We start from the raw sequence: 24,845 nt of genomic DNA on the forward strand, positions 1-24,845 counted from the left end.
CCAAGAGCATACCATCAATGTACGAGTACTTAGTTTGAGATCACCAGCACAGGATCCCACAAAGAGGATTGTTTGTTTTTGTTTTTAAGGGTTTTACGGCGCTAGCGACACATTAAGGTCATATCAGCGCCAGTAAAAAGGAAGAATATGGGATAGTAGAAAGTTCTAGACTTACAATTAAAGCACTTAAGAAAGGATAAGACAAAGGGGAATTGGTTCAAATAGGGAACAGATGTAGATTCCAAGAGCACACTATCAACGTACTTAGTTTGAGATCACTTTAATGTCTCATCCTGACGTTAAGCGCAGGTCCCCACTAAGAGGAACACACTCAAATAATTACAAATCATTTATAATACGTAAAGTTAAATATAATACAGTGCATAACAGAGGATATTCAAGTTACAAGGCGAAACAAACCATCTCCCAAAACTAACTATACATTTGACTGTTTCCCTCTCAGCCCGGGTATCCGGCAAGGACCAGGACAAAAGAGGAACACACTCAAATAATTACAAATCATTTATAATACGTAAAGTTAAATATAATACAGTGCATAACAGAGAGATTATTTACAAGTTACAAGGCGAAAACAAACCATCTCCCAAAACTAACTATACATTTGACTGTTTCCCTCTCAGCCCGGGTATCCGGCAAGGACCAGGACAAAATCAAGCAATCTCATTCCAAGACAAAGACAGAATGCAAGTTGGAAAACAAACCTAGGGGGATAGAAGACGCAGTATGTACCTCCCTGCCCACTATGGGAGGTCAGGAACCCCACCCAGACAAAGAGGATTACACTCAAATGTTAAGAAGATATTATGCTTAAAACAAAAAATATAAAGATCAGTACATAACAGAAAGCAAATCAGAAAACAGATCTAGGGGGATAGAAGATACAGCAAGTGACCTCCTGCCCACCATGTGAGTGTGAGAACAAAAGACCCCACCCAGAAAAAAAATGTATATATATAAAAAAGAAGTTGGAGAACAAAAAACCACACAAAATGAATGGAATAGCATTGGTGGGTGCATTTTATTGTAGTCTAATAAATAATAAAGTTAGACCGAGTAGAGGACACGGTCTGAATTCTAAAATGAGACAAAAATAGTTTATACAGAATCATAATAACAGAGGTGTAAGTAAATAGTACCTTCCGTAAACGGGACCCCCCCCCCCCCCCCCCCCCCCCCCTATTTAAAAAAAAATAAAAAAATAAAATACAATAAAAAACAACCAAAACAACAAAGTGTGATGTGGATTCTTGTTCCTGTTACCCTTTTGTTTTTTTTCTTTAAATTGTAAGCAGTTTGTTTTTGTTTTCAAGGGTGTTACGGCGCTTTCAACCCTTTTGGGTCATTTCAGCGCCTGGTACACATCTTTATTGAAATGACACTATAAGGTTACCCCAGTACATAAGAAGAGGAAGACAGTACACAACACAAAAGAATTGAAGACGATGGATCCGTGCCTGCATTAAATGGATCAAAGATACCAACAGAAACTTTAAAAAATAAAATAAATGAAAAACCAAAACAAAAAAAAAACCCCAAAACCCCCCCCCCCCCCCCCCCCCCCAAAAAAACCCCCAGATTGTTTAACACAAATAGTACAGTCATTCAGAGAGATGAGTTAATTGGAAACAACAATATAATCTCAAAAAACAAAAACAAACTCATATCCCATTGCCTCCCTTACAAATAAGGACTTCAGCCGATATGGGTAAAACAAAGTCGTGACAGGGACAGGGACAAAGAGCTAAAAAGAAAGGGGGAACAGATAAGGATGCTAGAAGACCCTTCACTAGCCCTTTCGTCCACCCACCAGCATACACAGAAGAGCCCCGCACGCCTAGAAGATCTAGCCATATAACATATGTTGATGGGTTGGCGTACAAATAGAAAAATCATCTCCCATAGAGAGGAATCCTACGATTGTCTCCTTCTCAGGCAGAGTCCAAGTAAAATCAAATCATCATATCATTCTAGAACAAGGACACAAAGTCACATTAAAGGGACAGATGTAAAATGGGGATGGCAGGACTGGAAAGGTGAGACGACTTAGAACCACTCCCATCCTCTCCTAGGGCTCAGCGGGCTAAGGATCCTCAACAAAGAAAAATCACTGCTGCCACTTAGACAGTCTTAAATAAATATTATATTAGAAAATTAAATGTTATATAATATTAAAGAGGTATCAAAATAATATTCATAAATAGTAGGAAATAAAATGTGCAAGGTTATATATAAAATAAAATAGACTAAAAGTCATCTAAAATTACAAAACCATGGCAAAGGCGCTCAAGAACTTTTTCATAAAAAAATAATTTCTGTGTCTTAAGGGTTATGATAAGTGATATGATGAAGGTAGAGTAGTGCAATCTAAACCTTACATTAACAAACACACACACACACACACACACACACGCATATATACAAACACACACACATACACGCGGACACAGAGCATTTTTTTTTTTTGTCATATCTTCTAGTGATAGAACTTTATCAACTTCTAAACTTTAGGTAGATTGTTTTTGGTTTGAAGGGTTTTACGGGGCTTGCAACACATTAAGGTCAAATCAGCGCCAATAAAAAGGACGAAAATGGGATAATAAAATAATTTAGACCTATAATTAAAGCACCCAAGAAAAGGTAAGACAAAGGGGAAAGGGTTCAAATAGGAAACAGATGTAGATTTCAAGAGCACACTTTCAAAGTACTTAGTTTGAGATAACCTAAAAGTCTCATCCAGACATAAGCACAGGTCCCCACGAAGAGAAATACACTCAAATGTTTACAAATCATTTCTAATACGTAAACAAAACATAAAACAGAGATGATTTACAAGCGATAAGGAAAAAAATATCATCTCCAAAACTATACATTTGACTCGTTCCCTCTCAGCCAGGGTATCCGGCCAGGAACAAGACAAAACCTAGTAATCTCATTCCAAGACAAAGACAGAAAGCAAGTTGGAAAAAGATATAGGGAGATAGAAGACACAGTAAGTACCTCCCTGCCAACTATGGGAGGTTAGGAACCCCACCCAGAAACTTTAAGTAAAAACAAAGAGATTTGAAGATATGTATTAATTTAGAAAGGTCACCATGAGATACAATAAGTTCTTAAACCACAAATTGTAAACCCAGATTTAGGCGATTTATAATATATACATAAATACATTTATATACATACTCCAGCGCTGCATTCGAAATTGTGCTTTTTAAAAATCTTAAACATAAAAATGTATAAAGAAGTCCATTCACACTATGAGTCAAACTCAACTACAAAACAGAGACCACAATTTTAGCTCTAAAAAGGAGAAAGACTGAGGAATCGCTACTGCTCTCTTAGTGAAAACAACAAGTCTCAAATAGAAACCAAATAAATACAGTGGAATCCTGATAAAGCCAACAACACCAGAAAAATTGATTCACCTTAAACAAAGGTTGACTTTATCCATTATCAATGGAAAATACTTAGATAAAGAACAGAAAATTTGGAACCAACAAGTGGTGTTGATCTATAAGAAAATTTGACTTTACGAGTGTTGAATTTATGTGGATTCCACTGTAATGGAGAAAGCATGTTTCAAATAAAGTCTCGACGTTAAAGGGTTAAAAAAACACATTACAGTAGGAAATAGCAAAGAACGATCTTGCCTTTCATTAAAATCTTATGGCCAACTCATCTTGCATCATCTTTGTTACATTATTTGAAAGAGGCCAGGTTCTCTTACTCGACTTGAGGTACTTAGGAAAATTTTCAAATAACCATACTAAATGGATTTTACACTCCACTTAAGTAGCTCCTGGATTCTGACTCACAACTGGCTTCGGGACTGGCTTGTGTTGTGCTTTGACAAGAAGAGAATTTGAAATCTTCACCGAAGCAGTTTGGGGTCTTTTAACCACAGACGAGGAAGAATTATTTGCAGATGCTTGTAACTGCTGAAAAAATTTTCTTCTTTGGGCAAAACTAGATTGTTCTGGACCAGACGATACACCAGTGGAGGATCTTCTGCTGCCCTTTTCCAAGCTTGTTCTTTTTCTCCTGTTACTCTGAGTGATAGATTCTCTCTTGGTATCAGTATTTTGAGGTACAATTTTGTTAGAAGTATTGACTGTAGACAAGTTTTTAAATGATTTTCCTTTCAACGATTCCTCCCTGTTTGCAACAGAAGACCTTTTTCTCACTATAGGTCTATTGCTTTGATTGCTATTAATACAATTATTATTACTTTTAAATGAGGATGAAATGGATGGTCGAGGGGTATTTCTGACTGAAACGGATTCTCTTTTAATAAGTGAGCTTCTTCTTTTGACAGTGGGTTGTACAAGGGAAGTAGAACTTTTGACTTTTGGTGAAAGACATGTTGTGTTTGATTGGTGAACAGCCATGCCTGGTTTAAGAGATGGTTTCGGTTTTGGCTTGACGAGCGGTTTTGGTCTGGAGGGCTTGACAGGAAATTCATTATTTTCTTTATTCTCTTTGTGGTCCTTATTTGATGTGGAACTGGATTGGGCAGATAAAGAAAGGGTTGTATCACGTGAAATTATGTCCCTTTGTAAAGAATTATTCTTTTCATAGACTGCCTGATTGGGTTGAGGGGGATCAACACTATTCCCATTGGAATTAATCCCCTGTTTAGAGTCATGTGATGCAACGTTGGGTTGTGAATTCCCAGAAAAATAGTTATGACTTGAATTGACAGGTTTGACAACATGGATGCCAGTTTTTGGCACGTCATAAATTGGGCAGGAAGAATCAGAAGATATAGTATCAAATTTTCCACAATTGCCAGAATCAGAGCTTGTCAAGGAAGACGTGGATACATCTTCAAAATTTCCTTGTCCTCTTTTTGTGTGTATCTTGTCATCTTTACCACTTCTGGATTCTGTTTCATAACCCTTATCTACATCACTACTGAACATGATATTGTCATCAGTAACTGCAGTGTGAAAATGACATATATTTGGGATAGTGATATTTTCCATTTTGTCTTCATGTTGGTGGGAACTCTCCTTGTTTACTTCCAGATATGAGTGATGAACTTCGTTTGTGTCAAGATAATTTTCATTAGACATATTTTCTTGAATATTTCCCAAAGGATGATCCATAATCTTGTCTATATTTTCAACATGCAATTTTGCAATTTCTGAATTCTCCTGAAGTTGTACTGGAGATTGCAGAAGAGATTTATTTGGTGAATTTCGGAATGATCTAGATTTATTTCCTCTGCTGCTTCTTCTCTCTGTAATCCACCCATCGTTCTCTTCAACTTTTGGACTAGATCGAAAACTCTTAATCCTCTCTAAGACACTTTTTGAGAGTTGCTTGTCACGTCCTTCAAACGTGATGTTCAGTGAATCAGTGTTCGAATGGCTGTCATCATGAGATGAATCATCTGTTGCATTGTAAGGATATTCATTATAAGTCTTTGGAGATTCAAGTTGCTGATGTGGGTCAACAGTCAGACTTTCTGTATCCGTTCTTGAAATAGCGACGATCTCATCATTAGACTCATCAGTATTCTGGATTTCTGTCTTTTTTGAAAAAAGTGATCTTGATGTCAGTGTCCTTTGAGTTGCTGAAGTAAAATTGCCACTATCGTTGTTCCAGCTTGCCAGTTGCATACCCAGAGATGATAAAGTGTTATGATGTCCTTCATTGTATGTTAAAGTGTTAAAATTTCCAGCAACACAATTAAGTTCCTGTTCTTTGTCTGTGCATTTGTCTTTTGTATCAGAAAAAATTGAATCATGCGTTGTATTCATCATTCCTTCTAAAGGTTTCTCATAGTCACTGAATGATTTGGATGATTTTAAATCTAAACAAGGAGTTGGATCATCAGACCTTCCATTATCTTCATTTATTTCTTCTGATAGGAAATGAGGCTTATGTGAGATTTCAGATAAATTATCTGTCATCGTTTTATGGTTGAAATCAAATCTATACTCTTGAGAAGTTACATTGTGTTCAGGGTAGACTTGCTCATCAATCACTTCCTTGGGATTAAGATTCTGTTTCTCTCGATTACCTTCAGGGATTATATATCGAGGAGGACATTTTTCTTTTGTTAATACACCATGTAAATTAGCTTCTAGAGATGTATTCAGTTGCTTGCCTTGTTCAGCGATGAGGGATTTATCCTGACTCATTTGGGCCTTAAATAACATTCGTTGTTTGCTTCGAGGCAAGGAAGAAATATTTTGTGTTGTAGCAAAATGTGCTGCTTTCAATGAAGCCACTCCAAGCCTTGGGGGTGATTGACAATGATTTAAATTCAACTCATTAGATTTCCTGGAACTCAGACCACGATGCAAATCATTCATTTTCTTACTTTGAACATTCTCAGTATATTGTTTCTGAGGTGAAGTTGATGGCCTTGACATTTGACCAGTGAATCTGGGTACTGTAATGGGACTTGAATGTGTATTATTTTTCAGTATTGACTTTGGTTTTGTAGGAGAAAGAGATGCCTCTCTTGATTCTTTCATGCAAGGGGATTCAAAGAGATTTGATGGGGAAGTAAAAGTAGAGATCGTGCTGCTGTTGTTTGGAGCTGACAAGAGCGATGATGGAGATGAATTTTTTTGCAGTGAAGAAAAAATCTTTTTAGGAGACAGAGATCTGATAAAACTCATTTTCCCATCCCCATTGTTTTCATTTATGTTGGAGCTGCCAATACTTGAATGTGAATGAACTGAGGAATTGTCTCCAGAGAATGTAGTTTCTTTGGATGAAGAAAGCCATTTTGAGGGTGACCATCGTTTTGTACCATTCCCTACCTCTTTGACTGGAGAGTTTGGGTTATTTGGTTTATTTTCGTGACGTGCCCAAAAAGAATCAAACTCTGCCTTGTTATGGGATTGCCTTGATATGTCCTTCTTCACATCACCTGCACTGGATGACACCTTGAATGATGAGGAAGATGACCTCCTTTTAGTTGGAGTTGTATCATTACTGTTCTTGACATTTTTGGCAAAGCTGACTCTCCTTGGTGACGATACTGCCAAACGAGGGTTGCTTTTATTACCAAATGTCAAACCCTTACCCGGTGTGACGGCTAGGCTAGAAGATCTTCTTTTGATCCTACGTCTGGGAAATGTAGGAGACTTGTCAAGTACCTGTATCTGAAGAATACTCAATCTGTCTCTTCCACTCTCTGACATTTTCTTGGATCCAGAATTTCCATTGATTTTTGGAGTTCTAGTGGTTGGATTGAGACTTCCTGTTAAAATTGACTTTTTTGGAATTTCCTGGGGTGAAGAGGGAACCTTGTCTTGCAAATTTGTATCCACTTTTAATGTTGGTGGGTCTTTCAAAAAGTCGGCAATACTCGTATCAACAGTGTCATTAACAGAAATTTCATCTCCATCATTGTAAATCAAATTCCTGACATCATTCGCACCATAAGAGTTCAGGTCTGAGGAATTAGATCTATTTTTCTTTGGCGAGTCTATTTCATCTATGTTGGTTTCGTATTCCTCTGATCTGCGCTTCACACCTGCAATGCTTTGATGATTTTTGAAACTTGATGAAGACTTTATATTTGACAGGAAGACTGTGCTGATATTTCTTTGTGAAACAGATGAATCCTCAAATTTGCCAGAGTGATATCCCATATCAGTTGATAAACTATTTACTGAAGTAAAATCAGACACTGACACAATCTGTTTATCACAACTGTTGACAGTTTCTGACGATGATATCAAAGTGTCACTGCTTGTAGATAATACTGAACAAGATGGTGGATTTTGTTTACCTCTCAAAACGCTACTCAAACTGACCAATGAAGAAGTAGGTGTAAATCTTTTCACAGGAACTGGCGGAATTGTTAGTCTTATTTCTTCATGAAGAGGTGATGTGACTTTTTGTCCCATTGTCATTAAAAGTCTTGATGGGACTGCATAGATGTCTTCCATGCTTTTGGACCGCCTACGGCTTAGATTTGACGGACTTCTAGATGGATTTGAAGAACAATTTGTTGCTTTGCTGAGAATGGATGTCTTTTTACCCTTGAAGAAAGGAGATAAGGAGCAGTAGTGGGAGTCTAAGTGTTCCCCATCAAATACATCATCATCAAATCCAACCTGCCAATATTTAGGGCTGGGGCTGCTCCTGTCAAATGGAATAGCATCTTGCACACACATGTAGGCAGGACTTGGGTTTTTGGCACTTCTGTCATTGGAGACAGACCCTGAGGAAAATGCAGCGACAATAAAAATAATATGAATGGGTTTATTTATGAAAAGAAAAAGTCTTAACCGTGATAAATTAATTAGATGATAATTTTACTTCTCAAAGCCATGCCCAAAGGGGGTTCCAATAGCTCAGTTGGTAGAGCACTCACTTCACACACTAAGGGACCAGGATCGATCACGGATGAAGTTGAGATCTTTTTCTTTTCTTATCCCCCTTTGTCCACCTAGCAGTGATTGGGTAGCTATGTCTGTTAGATTTGGTGGACATTGCTTTGCAATAGAATAGGGTCCTATCAAAAGGTCAGCAAGCTATCACTAACGTCTATTTCACACTATAGAAACTGAGATAAAACTCTAGTTCCATATGGGTCTTATGGTTTTGAAGGACTCCCTATTCTAACCCATGCCCAGAGGCACAAGGTTCTAAAACATGTCAATCCTTATGTTTAAAAAATAACCTTTAAAAGAATTTGATCTTTAACTTCTGGATAATATGGAAGTAGTCAGAGTTTAACAAATAAACTAAATAAATATATACAATCAGAGTCAGACAACGCCATTGTCTACCACCATTTCATTCTTCCTTTTTCATTTTTATTATTATTTACTTAAACTCAATCAACCACAAGATAAAATATTTCAGCAATATTATGATAAACCTGACTGTTAACAACACATTATCTTCACTAACACATTTTAAGATTTATTTGGTTTATTTTTAAAAGAGATGACCAAAGTTAGTTTTGTCCCATTTCTGAAGTGAAATAAAAGAGAAGAAGGAGGAGGGTAAGGGGGGATAAGAAAGAGAGGAAGGTGAAGATAGAGGGAAAGAAGAAGAAGAAGAAGAAGAAGAAGAAGAAGAAGAAGAAGAAGAAGAAGAAGAAGAAGAAGAAGAAGAAGAAGAAGAAGAAAAGAAGGAGCAGAATCAGAGTAGATAAGAACAAAAAATTCATTTGAGTCTCTTACCCGTTTTCTCTGTGGATGCATGGGTAAAATCAATAGGTGTTGGGTAAGGACACGTAGGGGAACCAACTGCGTGAATTTGAGGACTGGATGACTTGAACACACTTGATGCAGGAGTCCTAAAGAAACAGAATAAAATCATAGTTGCTCCATCATTAGGAGAAAACAATCATCTATGTCTGCACTATAGGTTTTTGCTCTGTAAAACCTAAACATTCTGTAAATTTGAAAGCAGATGTTTTAAATACTGTATGTTAACCAATTTAAAAAAGAATCAATTTCTTTAAGATCTCAGGTCTAATAACATCTCTAAAAAATGCCATTTCATTTTTCATGCAACAATATGATACTGAAAACACTATAATCCATGACAACACAAAAACAATAGCAGCAAATTCAATAACATAATACAGTGATGATACTCACAAAAAGTCAAAAAGGAGGAAAAGTCTCGGAAAAACGGAAAACTCACCTAGAACATTCTTGCACCATAGGAAAGTAGGCAGAATGACTTCTTTTGAGTACAATTTTAAAACGCCCGGAGTCCAGTACAAGGAGGAAATTTTTTATATATATATTTTTTTTTTTTAAAAAGGAGGTATTTTTTAAAGATTTATTATATAAAAAAAAAAGTAAAAGGAGGAAATGAAGGAAATATCCGCGGATCGAGGATCTGAGGAGGAAAACCGAGGAAAGGAAAGAAAACCGCGGATTTCCGCGGATCCGCGGAAAAGTATCATCACTGATAACAGTACCATATTATTTTTTTTGCGTCATATTAAAAATATACAGCTTTACAATTTACATTAAAAAAAAAAAAATTGACCCAGACAAGAATCATAACTATTCCATAGCTTGTTTGTTTGTGAATTAGGTTTGACACAAAATCATTTTAAAAAAATAAATATTAAAAACATACTCACGACCGAAAAATTGAAGCAAACTTCTTGGGGCTTGTCACACTAGAAGGGGAGTTAGGACCAGTTTGACCCTGTAATGAATGACGTATGATAAAAACTGATTAAACGGAATTTTAAGAATTATTAGAGTAATCTTGTTTAATCAAGGGACAATAGCTTGACTTAAGCACAGTTACAGGAAATACTAAATCATTGTATACCCTTTAATACATGATTACACTTATTCATGATATTATATATACATGAAAATAAAATAAAATGAATGAATGAATGAATAAATAAAATCCCCTTTTCTATCCTCAGGAACATGTTATCTTCAGGATCTGTCTTGAGGAAAGACAAAGATAACCTGTGTTGAAAAGTGAGCATTAGGGGCTACGTTTTTTGCTCAAGGAAAAACCAAGATGTCAACTGCAGGGTGGCAGTGCAAGGCCTTATCAACTCGACCATCTCACCCCAACAACAATGCCTATCTCACACTTTTAGATACACCAATCGTTTGATTTTTGATGAGAAAAGTTGTCAGATTGTTTAATTGACACCTTTGATTATTTGAAAAGAAAAACTGGTGAGTTTATGTGAAGGCATTATCATGATTCCAGGAAACAGACAAAGGGGGGAGGACGACTCCGCTAGAGTAACCTTTCAAATCCACCTTGGATGCTCTAAAGAGACCACCCTGAATATTGGAAGACAGAAAAGTGTTGGAGGAGGCACTTATGTTGATAATAACAAGAAATGAAGTGAGTGGTAAAGTGAAAGAAGAAAATAGAGAATAAAAACTTTGCAGCGATGAGGATTTGAACCCATGACCCAACTGTTACGACAACTCCACCTGGCCACAAGAAGGACACTCTACAATTTGCATGCCTCTCATGGCCAGTTGGATCATGAGCAAGCCCTTACAAATCCCAAGCAAGCATTATCCCTCATGTCTGGACATCAGTAACAATTGAACAAACAAAATCAGTCAAAAAACAAAAACAAAACAACAACCTATTGACATTAACTGGTGACATCCACTTTACCTTTGATTTTGAACCTTTTCTTTTTGATGAACGCACATCAATCTGATAAAATATAATTGTGAAATTGAAATAGACTAACTACAGAAAGAAAGAGAGTAAAACTCATGAACAGAAAAAAAGTAAGAGATGAAAAGTTTATAAAAAATTTTAATTATCTGTTAACCTGTGAAATACAATAATTATTTACATCACAAATATTTTATCAGGAGAAGAGGTGGCTGAACTGCTTGTATTTAAATATTAAAGAACTAAGTTTTTTTCTATGAGGAAATATGAAATAAGATGAAAAAGAAAGGAGAAATAAAAAATTAAAAAACAAAACGAGCAGCTGTATTCAACAAATCTATAAAAAGAATTACCTGCTTTGCCATTCTTGAAGTGCTGCTGAGAGTGTCAAACATTGATTTGCCAAATGTTGCGAATTGAGAATCATTGTTACCATTATCTTTGCAATCATTTGTCATCGCTACATCCTTACAACTCAATGATGGTGAAATAAACACAGAGGATTGAGCTAGTGACGACAACTGATCAGATGATTCGTCTAAGAATGGAAAGTGATGGTAAGACGGCAAATCCTTGAGGGTGGCATGAGGTAAAAAGTCAAATGTGAACGCATTTGGAGTTTGCGACTGGGTTGATGGGCTCTGACTGTTGACAGGATTCTCAGTACTGGAAGACTCCGCTTCAGCATCCACACAGCAGTTTTTGTAGTATTTTAGAGGCAGTTTGCGCTTATTCCACAATTTGATAAACTTCTTAAAATGGGAGCGAAGTTTTGGAGACTGCATGCCTTCTACCTCTTTACTGCCCTGTTGAAAATTGATGTAAATATAATGCACATTTAATTGGATTAATTAATAATTTCTAGAAGAAGAAAAAAATATACATTAAAAACAGGGTAAACTGAAATTCAAGGGACTTGGTATTCTATTTTGGTTTAGACATGGTTCGGTAAAGACATACCTTTAAAAGTAACCGGATTTTCAAGGGGCACAACTTGTCTTAACTCAAAATCATAGTTGATACATTAGGTTGTCTCATTATCTCAAGGTGATCACCGCATCTGATTTGCTGATTTAATTTGATTATTGTATTTTTTAGTTATCAGCAATAATTTTATTATAAAATGTGGTAACAAGACTACAACCTCCACTTGAAAGAGTTACAACATTATTGATCTCGCCCAGTGCATTGAGCTCTCGTCATCAAGTAAGAATAAACTAGTGCAGTTAGAGATGGGATTGGTACAGAGGAGGGAATAGAGAGGTGGACAGAGATGAATACAGTATTGTGGAGTGGTGTGGGTAAGGGTTGGGAAGTGGAGAGGGTATAAATAAAAGGGAGTTCTTTGGGTATTGGTTGGGAGAGGGGTGAGTAGGGGAGTAAAGAGGCAGACAGAGTCGAATGAGGATATTGTGTATTGGCATGAGTGGGGATGGGCTGGTTGCGAAGTGGCAGGCAAGTGCCCAGTCCCTAGTTTGCTATGGTGAGTGGTGGTGAATAAATACAATCGAATGCATTAGGTAACAGTTCTTGTTAGAGTTACAGACGATATCATGGGAGGGAATTTTGTTTGGTTATCAGCATTTTGTTCTTCGGTTATTCAGCTATATCTTTTTGGTTTACTGATAGTGTGATTGTAGTGGTTTTCTTCAGTTTATCGATATTGATTAACAAATAGGAAAAAATTACAACATCAATTTACAATCAAATTACAACATCATGGGACAGCGTGGCTCAGCGGTACGGTCTTCGCTTTGTACCCGAAAGGTACCGAGTTCGATTACCCACTGCGCTGTGTGGACTTGAGCAAGTCACCTCGCCCTAGGTCAATTTGCGGCGCTGCACTGCGGCTGACGCCTGGGTTATTCCAGTCTTCCCTTGGAATAGACCCTAGAGACAAATTTCCCCTATGGGATGAATAAGGGAATTTTATTTTATTTATTTATTTATAACAACATTTTAATTTCTTTTCGGTTTAGCAATCTTTTTGGTTTATCCGGTTTTTACTGTACGTGCGATTTTTATGAAGTTTAAGACCATCCATCCCACTTGTTTAGAATGTGAGACGAACATGAGTTTTTCTGTACCCATCTTATCATTGAAATAGATTGGAGGTGGAGCCAAGTGCACAAAACCAGAGGTCTTTGAAGCATAATATAGACAATTAAAAGACAGAATAAACAAAAGAGAAGGGGGGGCATTGTGGAGAGACAGTTGACGTAGGTCAGGTAGGCATAGGGGAAAATGATTCACATAGGTAGCTAATTGGTTATTGCCATCATCACCTCTTTATATGGTCAACATTGGCTGTACCTTTCAAAACGCTTGGAAATGAAGTTATCTTGTGTAACCATAGCCATTTAATAAATTCCATAAACTCTTGATATCCCCACAAAAATTGATTCACAATAAGTTGAAACAGGAAACAGTTGAATTTCAACAACGCTGTTTTTTTCCCCCTCACCCCTTTGTATGGGTATAATAAAAATAAAATTCTTTATCAATTTATACCTATCACATTATCACTCTTTAATGTCTTATTGTCATTTATTTTGTAGTAAGCAGATTCTGCTGGCCATTCAACTTGATTTTGTCAAGTAGACAAGTAGCATGTTACAGAGCCTAACTTTATAAAGTTGTAATATATGAATGTACACCTAAATTATAATTTTGACCACGCCAGAACTGCAATTTAAATTGTCTAAACATTAAAAACCATTTAATTCTACCTCATCATGAAGCCATTCTTTCAATGAGTCAAGCTTCCTCCAGAAGTCGTCTGCTGACAGCAAATCTGAAATGTTAAAAGACAAATGTGACACATTAAATGACATGCATCGTATCCACTTAAACAAGGTTTCAAATAGGTCTGATATCATTGATAAAACCTTACCTAATGTTGAAAATAGAAAAAAAAACTGTTTTCAATTTTTTTTAAATCCAACCTCTTCCTGTTTTCTTTGAAACATTCTGACATATATTATCTACTTTCAATCTTTGTACAGAAACATGAAAAAAGGGGAACATTAATAAACATAATTTACTTACTTTTCTCCACATTCACTTGATGTTCTTTTTCTTTCTTTTTCACTTTCTTAATGGATTTCTGGGCATGCAATCGCTCCTTTCTTGTGGGTGAGAGAACTTCAGTGTCTGCAATATGTGCAGCACAAATAATCACATAAGAATTATTGTTTAATAAATAATTCAAAATGAAACAAATATATGCAAGTTGACAAATGCCAATATATATTTTTTTAAAAACTCAAAAACAATCCAGTCTGCACTAACCCTTTACAAGTTGAATTATAATTCTCTCAAGCGTAACATCACCTCTATTGCCATTTTTGCTAATATTTCCTCCCAGGAGACTCAGGCTTCATATTACTGTTTTTTTTAGGTCTTCAGATATATACAGGGTGATTCAAAAGTCTTGTCGACATTTATAATTTTAATAACTTAAGGACTATTATTATTAGCAAATTCCAGTTTTCAAAACATACATGACTCAAGGACTTTTTTCTATACATTAACTTTTGGAACATGAATGAGAATCTCAGAAATCAATGTTTTCTGTGCGATATCAAAATCAAACTGTTATGTCCTTTCTTTTTAAAAAAAAATCAATTCTTATCCCCGCATGTTAAATTAATGATGTAATCCTCAACTTGATGACAATTCTATGAACTTCTTCTTGAAGCAAAAACGAGCTCCACCACATTGGCATTTGAAAGTTGGACGATATCTGAACAATGAAATAATGTGCTCTCACAATGATATAAATTGACACCAAGATCACGAGACCAAACCCCTTGTAATTTTCTAATATTTTTTATTGAGGGGGGGGGGGGAACTGAGGTAAAAGATTTAGTCTATCAACCACCATTACTAACATCATTAGACGAGTTGGGGATGAGAATCGAAAGCGCAACTGAATCTGGAACACAAGTGGTAGTAAATTGATTATGGGAAAGTTTGCGCAATCGTCTCCAATTAGCAAGAATGTTTAATAGATAATTATGGTTTGAACTAAAAATCCAAAGTTTGTTGTATAATGTACATAAATCTATTTGATTTTTATCTCTATTCAAGATACAAATCCCAACAGGACATTTGAATCATACCGTACACTGAAAGATAATGGACGATGTCATGAATACAATTTTAATTCATTCTCAACTTTTACAAGTTTAATAGTTACCCCTTCAAAATAATTATATTTTGTAAAATTCTGGCATGATCTCTTTCTCTTTTTTATGTGACGAGCCACCAGAAATTGTCTTTGTGATCTAGGTGACTTTACGGACAGATTTTATGATGCAAATTGACATAGTGGGACTATTAATACTGAGAAAAATGAAGCAAAGATGTGACAAAAATAGTCACTAGGTTAATAAACAGTATCGTAATTGTATCTTTATTGACAAATCAAGAAAATAATGGAATAGTAACTTGATTGTCTACTTGCTGTTTCGTATCTAGACTAATGAAAGATACTCTGACTAACACTAACAATGATAAAACTATTTTCATTTTGAGTTTTTTAAAACTGTCACTTTATATGTCGGTGAATTAAAATGACCTCAAACTCATTAAATGATCTTAAGCGTGAACCCCTCTGTCAAGTTTGGGGTCAAACTAAACAAACAATATAAAAAGTTAAAGATAAAATTTTTAAAGGTGTTTTGTCATTATACGACCTTACTGCAATGGCTAACTTTCTATGTTTAGTTCTTTTTAATTTTCTTATTATCATTTCAATCCCTGTCCACTCTATGTAATTCAAAGGACTTTTCAGGGCATTTTGCAGATATTAAGTAAGAAAGTATAATATATTTACTCCATTACCATAAAATAAATGAAAAGAACAACAAAAAAAAAAGTGTTTAAAATTTGTTTTTAAAAAGCCCTTCTTTCTCCTCTATTGATTATAGTTTACATTCTTGCAAATAATTTCATTTTTATTAAAAGTTGGATTTGTTTCAATTACCGGATTCCTGGTCTGATTTCTCCTCCAAGAAACAAGAACTGTGTTTGTTGACATCAGTATTGGCCCTCTCATCGCAGATACCAGGGTCAAAGGATGAAGTACAGGATTCAAGATTAGGGCAGGAGTTGCTGCGCCTTCGCATCTCTTTTTTTCTAAATCTTTGGAGAATATAGGTTAATTAAGAATTATAAATATTTGAAGAGCTCCAGTTGAATAAAAAACAATTGAATCAGTAGGCATTGTGTGCCCATTTTCTCATGGGATAAGTATAAGTATAAGTAGTTTTGAAATTCAAAAGGATGCGAATCATAAATGCTTTAACTTTATTAACATTCTACAGTCAAAGGTGAAGTGGAATCTAAATCATTGAACTTATCTCTGATAATTTTATATGAATGATGAGCCTTTATTTATATTATTAGTATTAGTATTATTAGAACATTTACTGATACCCTCAGCCTCAAGAGCCATTTATTGACGAGTTTACTACAAATAAATCAAAAACATTTGGTCACTTGATCAAATTCCCCTGTCTGGATCAACCCTGATATGCTCTGTCTTTGCAAAGAAGTTTACAAGACTCAGATTTGTTTATGGGCAAAGGACAATTTACGACTATTTTGTTGGTAAAGTGGAGATCCTTTGAATTTGAAATGAGTGGTTATTAAAGAAGCTCAGTGCAGAGAGTCCTGCAAACTCTATAGTCTATACTCTATACTACCTAAACCTATCCAGAAGGTCTTGACCTGGCTAACTTGACTGCCGACATACAAATGTCAATGACAATGACAGTTTTTTCACACTTTCAGTAAGTCAGGCAGGAGTCAGGGCGAAGTGAACACAGCATAGTCATAGGTCATAGCCAGCGTGTACAGACAATGTATGTAGACAGTCTAAATAAGAATCGGGCTCGATGACGATGGTAATGGTCATAGTCATAGTCATAGCCATTGCGGCATTGCGTTCGGCAAAAAGCATTTTGACTTGAATTGACGTTCGCATTTGTCTTACCTAAATTTCAACATTTCCTTGAGCGACAGAACTAACTCAGATCACCAGAAATATATAAGAATTTTGGAAATATAAAAATTTTCACTTTTTCATTACTTTCCACTTAGTTTTTCGTTTTCAAATTTTGTGCACGTTTTTAGAGTTGCTCCCCCTGCATTGTTTACTGTTGCTATTTTAGTAATCTTCACAACTTTCCTGATTCGCATTATTATGTCTTTGATAATATATTTTAATTAATTTATTCATTTTTTAATAACATGCTTTTCCGTTCAGTTATTTTCATCAATATTTTCGTTTGTTTTATTTTATCAAATGAATGCTTAATTGTCTTTAAATGACCATTTAATAATTATTCTGTTTGCGTTTAATTTACATGTTAGTATTTGGGTACGTATTTATGTGTCTATCCTTTGTGTTGCCTTAAAACCTTTTTGGAGTTGTAGCTAACTCCCTGATCAGAATCTTAGCATGGTCCGTTGTTTAATGTGAACAGGCATTTCATCACTGCAAGCACACACGCGCACACACTACACTACACACACACACACACACACACACACACACACACACACACACACACAAACATTTGAAAGTGAACCAAAGTTTTTACAGAAAATATAGATTTGGTGTAAAACTAGCAGACTATAGACATTTACTTGAATTAGAAAATGCAAAACTGCTGTAATTTAGAGTAGTAAAAATAACCTGAACAAATTTTTTTTTAATTCGATTTTATTTTAATGATAAAGAATAAGTTAATTATATTATATAACAGTGTTGCGTTCTCGTCCGATCACCGAAGTCAAGCAACGTCGGGCGTGGTCAGTGCTTAGATTGGTTACCTCTTGGGAACACCACGTGTTGTAGGCATTTTCTTTTCTTTTTTAAAGTTTAGGTTTCTTTTTGAATAAATTGCTTTTTAGAAATATGTTGCGACGAACAATTTAATGTTCTTTAGTTAATGATGGGTTTCTCTTTTTTTCCCTTTTGGTTGTCATTATTATTATTTTCTTTTTAAAAATTATACCATCTCGATACCGTGAATCACTGCCCAACTTCGACGACTGCAAAATAGCATTTTCTCATTGTGGTAGTATGGCTTAATGTCTTAAAGTTCAAATATCAATGAAGGAGACCTTTGACTCGTCAAAAATGCTTAAACTTGAAATGACCCAATATGTCATCTTAGCCGACGTACACACATTTGAAGGTCTGATAACCGAATGCAATTATGGGCTAGTTTTAACATTTTTGAAATGGAGTAGATAATTTAATTTTGCGTCGGTTTTAGAGTACATTCGAACTTATGCTCGCGACCACTTGTAGAAGGTGGCCAAATCTGCCATGGCGGCCAGCCTTCGTTGCTGACCAGCGTTTTCCCCTCTATGTTGTTACTGCATAAGGCGGCCACTCCGTAACGTGGCCACGGCCACTTATTTCTGGACCAAAATAGCCCTTGGACTTGTGTAAGGTGGCCAGATGATATCTCTAATTTATAAAATTTAACCCATTTTTACTGGTGTTTAAATGTTCCAGGAGTGTCACAAGTATCGTGAAATCCTCAAAACAAATAAACTTCGTCTTCATGCTTTCCTCTCGTCTTTGCAACGGTCAGACGCTGTCAATCTATCTTAAACTGAAATATTACATAATGGTAGGTAGGTAGGTACTTTTCACTCTCACACAGACAAACATGCCTTTGGCTTCATGCAATTAGGCGTGGAAAGAAAATGTGAAGATAAATTACCTTTTATTGTCTTGCCAAAGTGATTTTATCAACAATCAGGTTACCAAGTAGGTACTGTATTTCGTATCATGTAATAACAAAAGACCAATTGAACAAGACGGCTATCTACAATCTACATATAAACCAGGAAGCAAACATTCTATGGCCAATTCAATTGATTGTCCCTCTTTTTCAAGTTTTCTTATTTCCACAATGAGAATGCGACTCAAGTATCTTATCTCAATCCCAAATTGAACGTTTACTGTATGCTTGTCCATACGATAATAAATACCCGTAGGCTAAATGACAAGCCAGCACAATGAGTTGGTAAAAAGCAAATCTGTACTAATTGTGTTGCAAAATGCTTTTTGTCAATTCACAAATCAAAGACCAGGGGCTATTTTAGATCAAATACAGGCGTATATTAGAGTCGAAACAAAATTGACTTAGTTGAGATGATCTTCATTACAATACACAATTGGGACTAGATAGACCTGCCTTAAGTGTGGTTGGAGGTCCCGTTGGCCCGTTGGAAGAACACTCATTTCATGCCTAAAGGAAACGGGATCGATCCGGGATAAAACCGAGATTTTTTTCTTTTGAGTTGCAACATTTGTGTCCTTACGCCGACAGACGAGATCGGTTCAAGGTGGAATTGAATTGTTATTCTTTTGATGATACTGTTATCATTATTATTTTTTTTGTAAATTACAAGAGATGAAGTGAGTAGAAGAGTGCCAGAAGACAATAGAGAATAAAATTTTTTTCGCGGCGGTGATGGGGTTGGAACCTGCGACCTTTTTGTAAAATAACGTAGCCATTCCAATGGCTTAATTGTGTCTATTATAATTCTGCCCAACTCTGGCTTTCTACATCAAAACACCATTTTCTTATTTATTTGAGATAGTTTCTTTTTTCAACATCAAATATCAAATGAAGATGACCTTTGACTCGTCAAAAATTCTTAAACTTGAGACGCCCTATCGTATGCCATCTTAAACCATCAATTTGAAGAAGAAGAAAAAGAAGAAGAAGTGGTGGTGGTGGTGGTGGTGGTGGTATTGGTGGTGGTGGTGGTGGTGGTGGTAGTGGTAGTGGTAGTGGTAGTACACTCTTCTTCTTCTTCTTCTTCTTCTTTCTCCTTTACTGCAGCTGCTGTTGATCTGATACATTGTTAGCAACAAATACTCCAGTAGTAGAAGTAGTAGTAGTAGTAGTAGTAGTAGTAGTAGTAGTAGTAGTAGTAGTAGTAGTAGTAGTAGTAGTAGTAGTAGTAGTAGTAGTAGTAGTAGTAGTAGTAGTAGTAGTAGTAGTAGTAGTAGTAGTAGTAGTAGTAGTAGTAGTAGTAGTAGTAGTAGTAGTACCTAGTAGAAGTAGTGGCAGTAGAAGTATTGGTATTAGTAGTAAGAATAGTAGTAGTAGTAGTAACAGTAGTAGTCATAGTCGTAGTAAAAGTAGTGGTTATAGTAGTAGTAGTAGTAGTAGTAGTAGTAGTAGTAGTAGTAGTAGTAGTAGTCGTCGTCGTCGTCGTAGTAGTAGTAGTAGTAGTAGTAGTCGTAGTAGTAGTAGTAGTAGTAGTAGTCGTAGTAGTACCTAGTAGTAGTAGTAGTAGTAGTAGTAGTAGTAGTAGTAGTCGTAGTAGTGCCTAGTAGTAGTAGTAGTAGTAGTAGTAGTAGTAGTAGTAGTAGTAGTAGTAGTAGTAGTAGTAGTCGTAGTAGTAGTAGTAGTAGTAGTAGTAGTAGTAGTAGTAGTAGTAGTAGTCGTAGTAGTAGTAGTAGTAGTAGTAGTAGTAGAAGAAGAAGAAGAAGAAGAAGAAGAAGAAGAAGAAGAAGAAGAAGAAGAAGAAGAAGAAGAAGAAGAAGAAGAAGAAGAAGAAGAAGAAGAAGAAGAAGAAGAAGAAGAAGAAGAAGAAGAAGAAGAAGAAGAAGAAGAAGAAGAAGAAGAAGGACTCAGGCCAGGGCCAGGACAAAACCAAGTAATCTCTTTCCAAGACAAAGACAGAAAGCAAGTTGGAAAACAGATATAGGGGATAGAAGACATAACAAGTACCTCCCTGCCCACTATGGAAGAAGAAGAAGAAGAAGAAGAAGAAGAAGAAGAAGAAGAAGAAGAAGAAGAAGAAGAAGAAGAAGAAGAAGAAGAAGAAGAAGAAGGAGAAGAAGAAGAAGAAGAAGAAGAAGAAGAAGAAGAAGAAGAAGAAGAAGAAGAAGAAGAAGAAGAAGAAGAAACAACAATTAAACAACAAAGACATTGTTGTCTCACCATACTCGAGTGTAAAATGAGTTGCCCCTGTCCGCTACCCCCCCCCCCCCCCCCAAAAAAAAAAAAATGTAACGACGCCTTATACACGTCGCTTCTTTGAGCGCGTTGAGCTCATTGCGTGGATATTACAGGATTGCACTTTATTAAAGATAACTATCTCTCTGATATTCTAACTTTGGTGCTTTTATCAAGAAGGGCACTATTTGTTGAAACATAGGCGCTTAGCAGGATGGAGGGTATTAATGGACTGTACTAATTGCGATATAGATGTATTTACACACACTGACAAACATACATAAAAACAAAAATAAACACGCACACACATGCACGCACATTTATACTACCAAAAACATGAAAACAATTAATTAAAAAAAAACAACAAAAAACAAAAAACTATCATTGTTTCATATATAATATAAACAAAACTGTTCGTTGTTTTATTTCCAATGCCACCAAACACATTTTACACCATCGATATAATAGTAATAGTATCAACATCAATAATAATATAACAATATTATAGTTTTACACAATTGATTATAGAAGAGTAAAGGAAGGTGCCCCATATGTAAACAATAACATTTGACGTCAAACGTGACCCAGATTTTTTTTATAAATGACCCGAACTATGCTGCAGTTGACCTTTAGTAATGTCATGCGCATCCAACCAACTTTTTGTTTACATGTTGCTAAGGCAGCAAACTGAAGCTGGTCGTGAATAAATTCCAGCTGTTTACTCCGAGCCTGAGATAGCTAGGGAGGCCACGATCATATTATTTATAGCCCAAATGCTCCTTTTATTTTGTAGGAAAACCATAATCATGGTTCCCCCTCTTCCCGTAAACAAAACCATATCTATGTTCAGGGAAACTAAGATTGTTGCTTGTTTTTGGTTAAGGTGGACCGTACTTTTTTTTTTTTTTTTTACAGCGTATCAAATGATCAAAGTCAAAGCATACGGTCAATGCAATGAAGAGAGTAAATTCGAATCTATCTCCTATCTCTTCGCTCAGATGACCATTTTGAACAGAAGACTACTACTACGTACTTCTACTATAACTGCACTACCACTACTGTATTATAACCACTGATACCACAAAACTAGACTGAACTAACGGACCGTATGGCTCAGCGGTACGGTTTTCGTCTTGTCACAAAAGTCGAGCAATGCCAATGCTAAGTGTGATCAGTAATAGGATGGATGACTAATCGTGAAAAATTGTGGTCCCCGCGTTGTTTCCCTGGCTAAGGCACTTTACCGCTTACCCCACTCGATTGAATGAGTATCTGGCTACAGAAATGACGGGTAGTGACAGGTTTAGTACACAAGGTCGCTTAACAGGCTGTATGACAAAGAAATATGGTTCCATACGGCTTGTTGAAGTGGGGGGGGGGGGGATAAATATGAAACATTGTGAAGCGCATTGCTCACGGCTATCTGAATCTGTTGAAATGCGCTGTATAAATATTCATATTTATGTACTTGGTCCAACTGTTACTATTTCTACTACTAGACCTCTACTACTAATATCATTATTAATAACAATAATAATAATAATAATAATAATAATAATAATAATAATAATAATAATAATAATAATAATAATAGTTATTATTATTGTTGTTGTCAATATCATCGTTTAATGGTAAAAGTGTTAAAGATACTTGCAAAATGTTGGTGTTGTGTGTGTTGTAGCAATCGGCCTCCAGCGACGCAACTCTGTCTACAAGAGACGCACAAGACCGTGGCACTAAACATCCCTGGCATGCATTTAGTCATACAACATGAAAGCAACATTCACGGTAGCGTTAACTACATCAAAGTCAAAGACAAATCAATAGTGACATACAACCAGGACATGACAGTAAGTGAGGTGGAAATTCTCAGAATTGAAGGCAGACACTTCAATGTGATATCTGTCAACAAACCTCCACCAACGCCATTCAAGTGGCCAGTTACATCCACCACTAGTGAGAAACCAATGATTGTGATAGGTGACTTTAACAGCCACAGCACCAAATGGGGATACAATGAGAACAACGAAGATGTAGATACTGTTGAGGAATGGGCTGACCAATATAATCTGACACTCTTCTATGACGCATGAATCATCCTTTTCAAGCGCTCGCTGGAGAACAGGTTACAACCCAGACCCTGCATTTGTGTCTTCCAGCCATGTCAAAAACTGTCGGCAACCCCATACCAAAATCACAATCCGGACCAATCGCCATTGAGGTAGGATCAGTCATCTCTACGAGAACAAACAAATTACATGAACTGTGTTCGTGGACCTGGCAGCTGCCTATGACACAGTAAATCACAGGAAACTGCTCCTAAAGGTTGCAAGGGTAACTCGTAACACAAAAATAGTTGCAATAATAAAATCCCTTATGTCAAACCATCACTTTTTTGTGGAAATGGATGGGAAGAAAAGCAGATCACAAAAGAACGGACTCCCTCAAGGATCGGTAATTGCACCTATCCTTTTCAACGTTTATACCAATGACCAACCTCAGTTCGAGAACATCCAGGGTTTCTATATGCTGATGATCTGTGTCTCGCGTCCCAGGCCTCTGATTTCAAGACCATTGAGGAGAGACTAACGGATGTCCTGGAGCCACTCTCTGAGCCCACATTTAAAGAACTCACAAAATGCTAACCCAGGAAAAACTCAAGAGTGTGCTTTCCATATAAAGAGCCGCCAAGTCTAAAGAAAACAGGAAACTGAACATCTCCTGGAATGGGGACATATTGGAGAACAACACATTCCCCGTGTACCTCGGTGTTACCGTAAACCGCACAATGTCCTTTTCTCAGAACGCAAAGAAAACAAAAGCAAAGGTGGCCAAAAGAAACAACTTCCTAAGAAAAGAGAAGAAAAACTTACACGGGGAGCAGATCAGAAAACAGTCAGGACAACCATACTAGCCCTCTGCTATTCAACAGCCGAAAAGGTCTCACCAGTCTGAGTAAGATCCTGCCATGTCAAAATAACACCTGCCGGATCATTAGAGTAACTTGAAACCGACTGCAGTTCCAGTCCTCCATCGGCTGGCTGGCATTGCACCTCCCCACATTCGAAGAGCCACTGCTTCCAAAGCCCAGAAATATAAACAGAAAATGGACCCAAGGCACCCCAACATGACCACAGCCCAATAAAAAGTAGACTGAAGTCGAGAAAGAGCTTCATGACGGAAGAAAGCATCAACCCTGACCATGCAGCTGTATACAGGATTTCCACACAGAGTGGGACAATCATGCAAATGAAGCTGTTGGAGATCCGAGAGAAGAACTGTCCTACGGAACCGAGCTCCCCAGGAATGAATTGGTAACACTGAACACAGCACGGGCAAAACTTGTGAGAACAACTGGTGGCATGAAAAAGTGGGGGCTGGCTGAGACTAGCTTGTGTACATGTGAATGCCCAGAGCAGACATCCTTAGAGAATGCCAGGATGGGCTCAGCTGCACTGACCATGACCTAAGAGTCTGCTCCCCAATGCTGTGGAGTGAGTTTGGTGTTGGTGCGACAAGCTATGATGATGATGACTTGCAAAATTAATAAGTCTTACACCTGGCAACATATAAAAAAAAAAGTAAGATGACAAAGATTAAGATTAGAATGTTAGGATGATGATCTTTTTAATATCAAAATACTTTTGTAACCCGGCATTGCTAACTTTCATGTGTAACCCAGAATGAAAAGTTATTACAAAAGACGAATGC

General features: G+C 36.5%; 1 protein-coding gene across 1 annotated transcript in view; it reads right to left on the reverse strand.

The window, feature by feature from the left end:
- LOC144969242 (uncharacterized) overlaps positions 1–17,286 on the reverse strand; it is a 160,813-nt gene extending 143,527 nt beyond the window's left edge. The window contains exons 1-10 of the mRNA XM_078908353.1: positions 17,132–17,286; positions 16,121–16,278; positions 14,179–14,283; positions 13,860–13,924; positions 11,484–11,936; positions 11,125–11,166; positions 10,100–10,167; positions 9,180–9,295; positions 3,816–8,209; positions 1,412–1,475 (exon numbers count right to left, since the gene is read on the reverse strand). Of these exons, the coding sequence (XP_078764479.1) occupies positions 1,412–1,475; positions 3,816–8,209; positions 9,180–9,295; positions 10,100–10,167; positions 11,125–11,166; positions 11,484–11,936; positions 13,860–13,924; positions 14,179–14,283; positions 16,121–16,278; positions 17,132–17,145 (5,479 nt within the window). The 5' untranslated portion in view covers positions 17,146–17,286. The remainder of the gene's footprint in view (positions 1–1,411; positions 1,476–3,815; positions 8,210–9,179; positions 9,296–10,099; positions 10,168–11,124; positions 11,167–11,483; positions 11,937–13,859; positions 13,925–14,178; positions 14,284–16,120; positions 16,279–17,131) is intronic.
- Positions 17,287–24,845: the final 7,559 nt, after the last annotated feature.

This window comes from Berghia stephanieae, chromosome 3 (genome assembly GCF_034508935.2).
Source record: "Berghia stephanieae isolate SIO BIC M18660-M18661 chromosome 3, UCSD_Bste_1.3, whole genome shotgun sequence".
Lineage (NCBI taxonomy): Eukaryota > Metazoa > Mollusca > Gastropoda > Nudibranchia > Aeolidiidae > Berghia > Berghia stephanieae.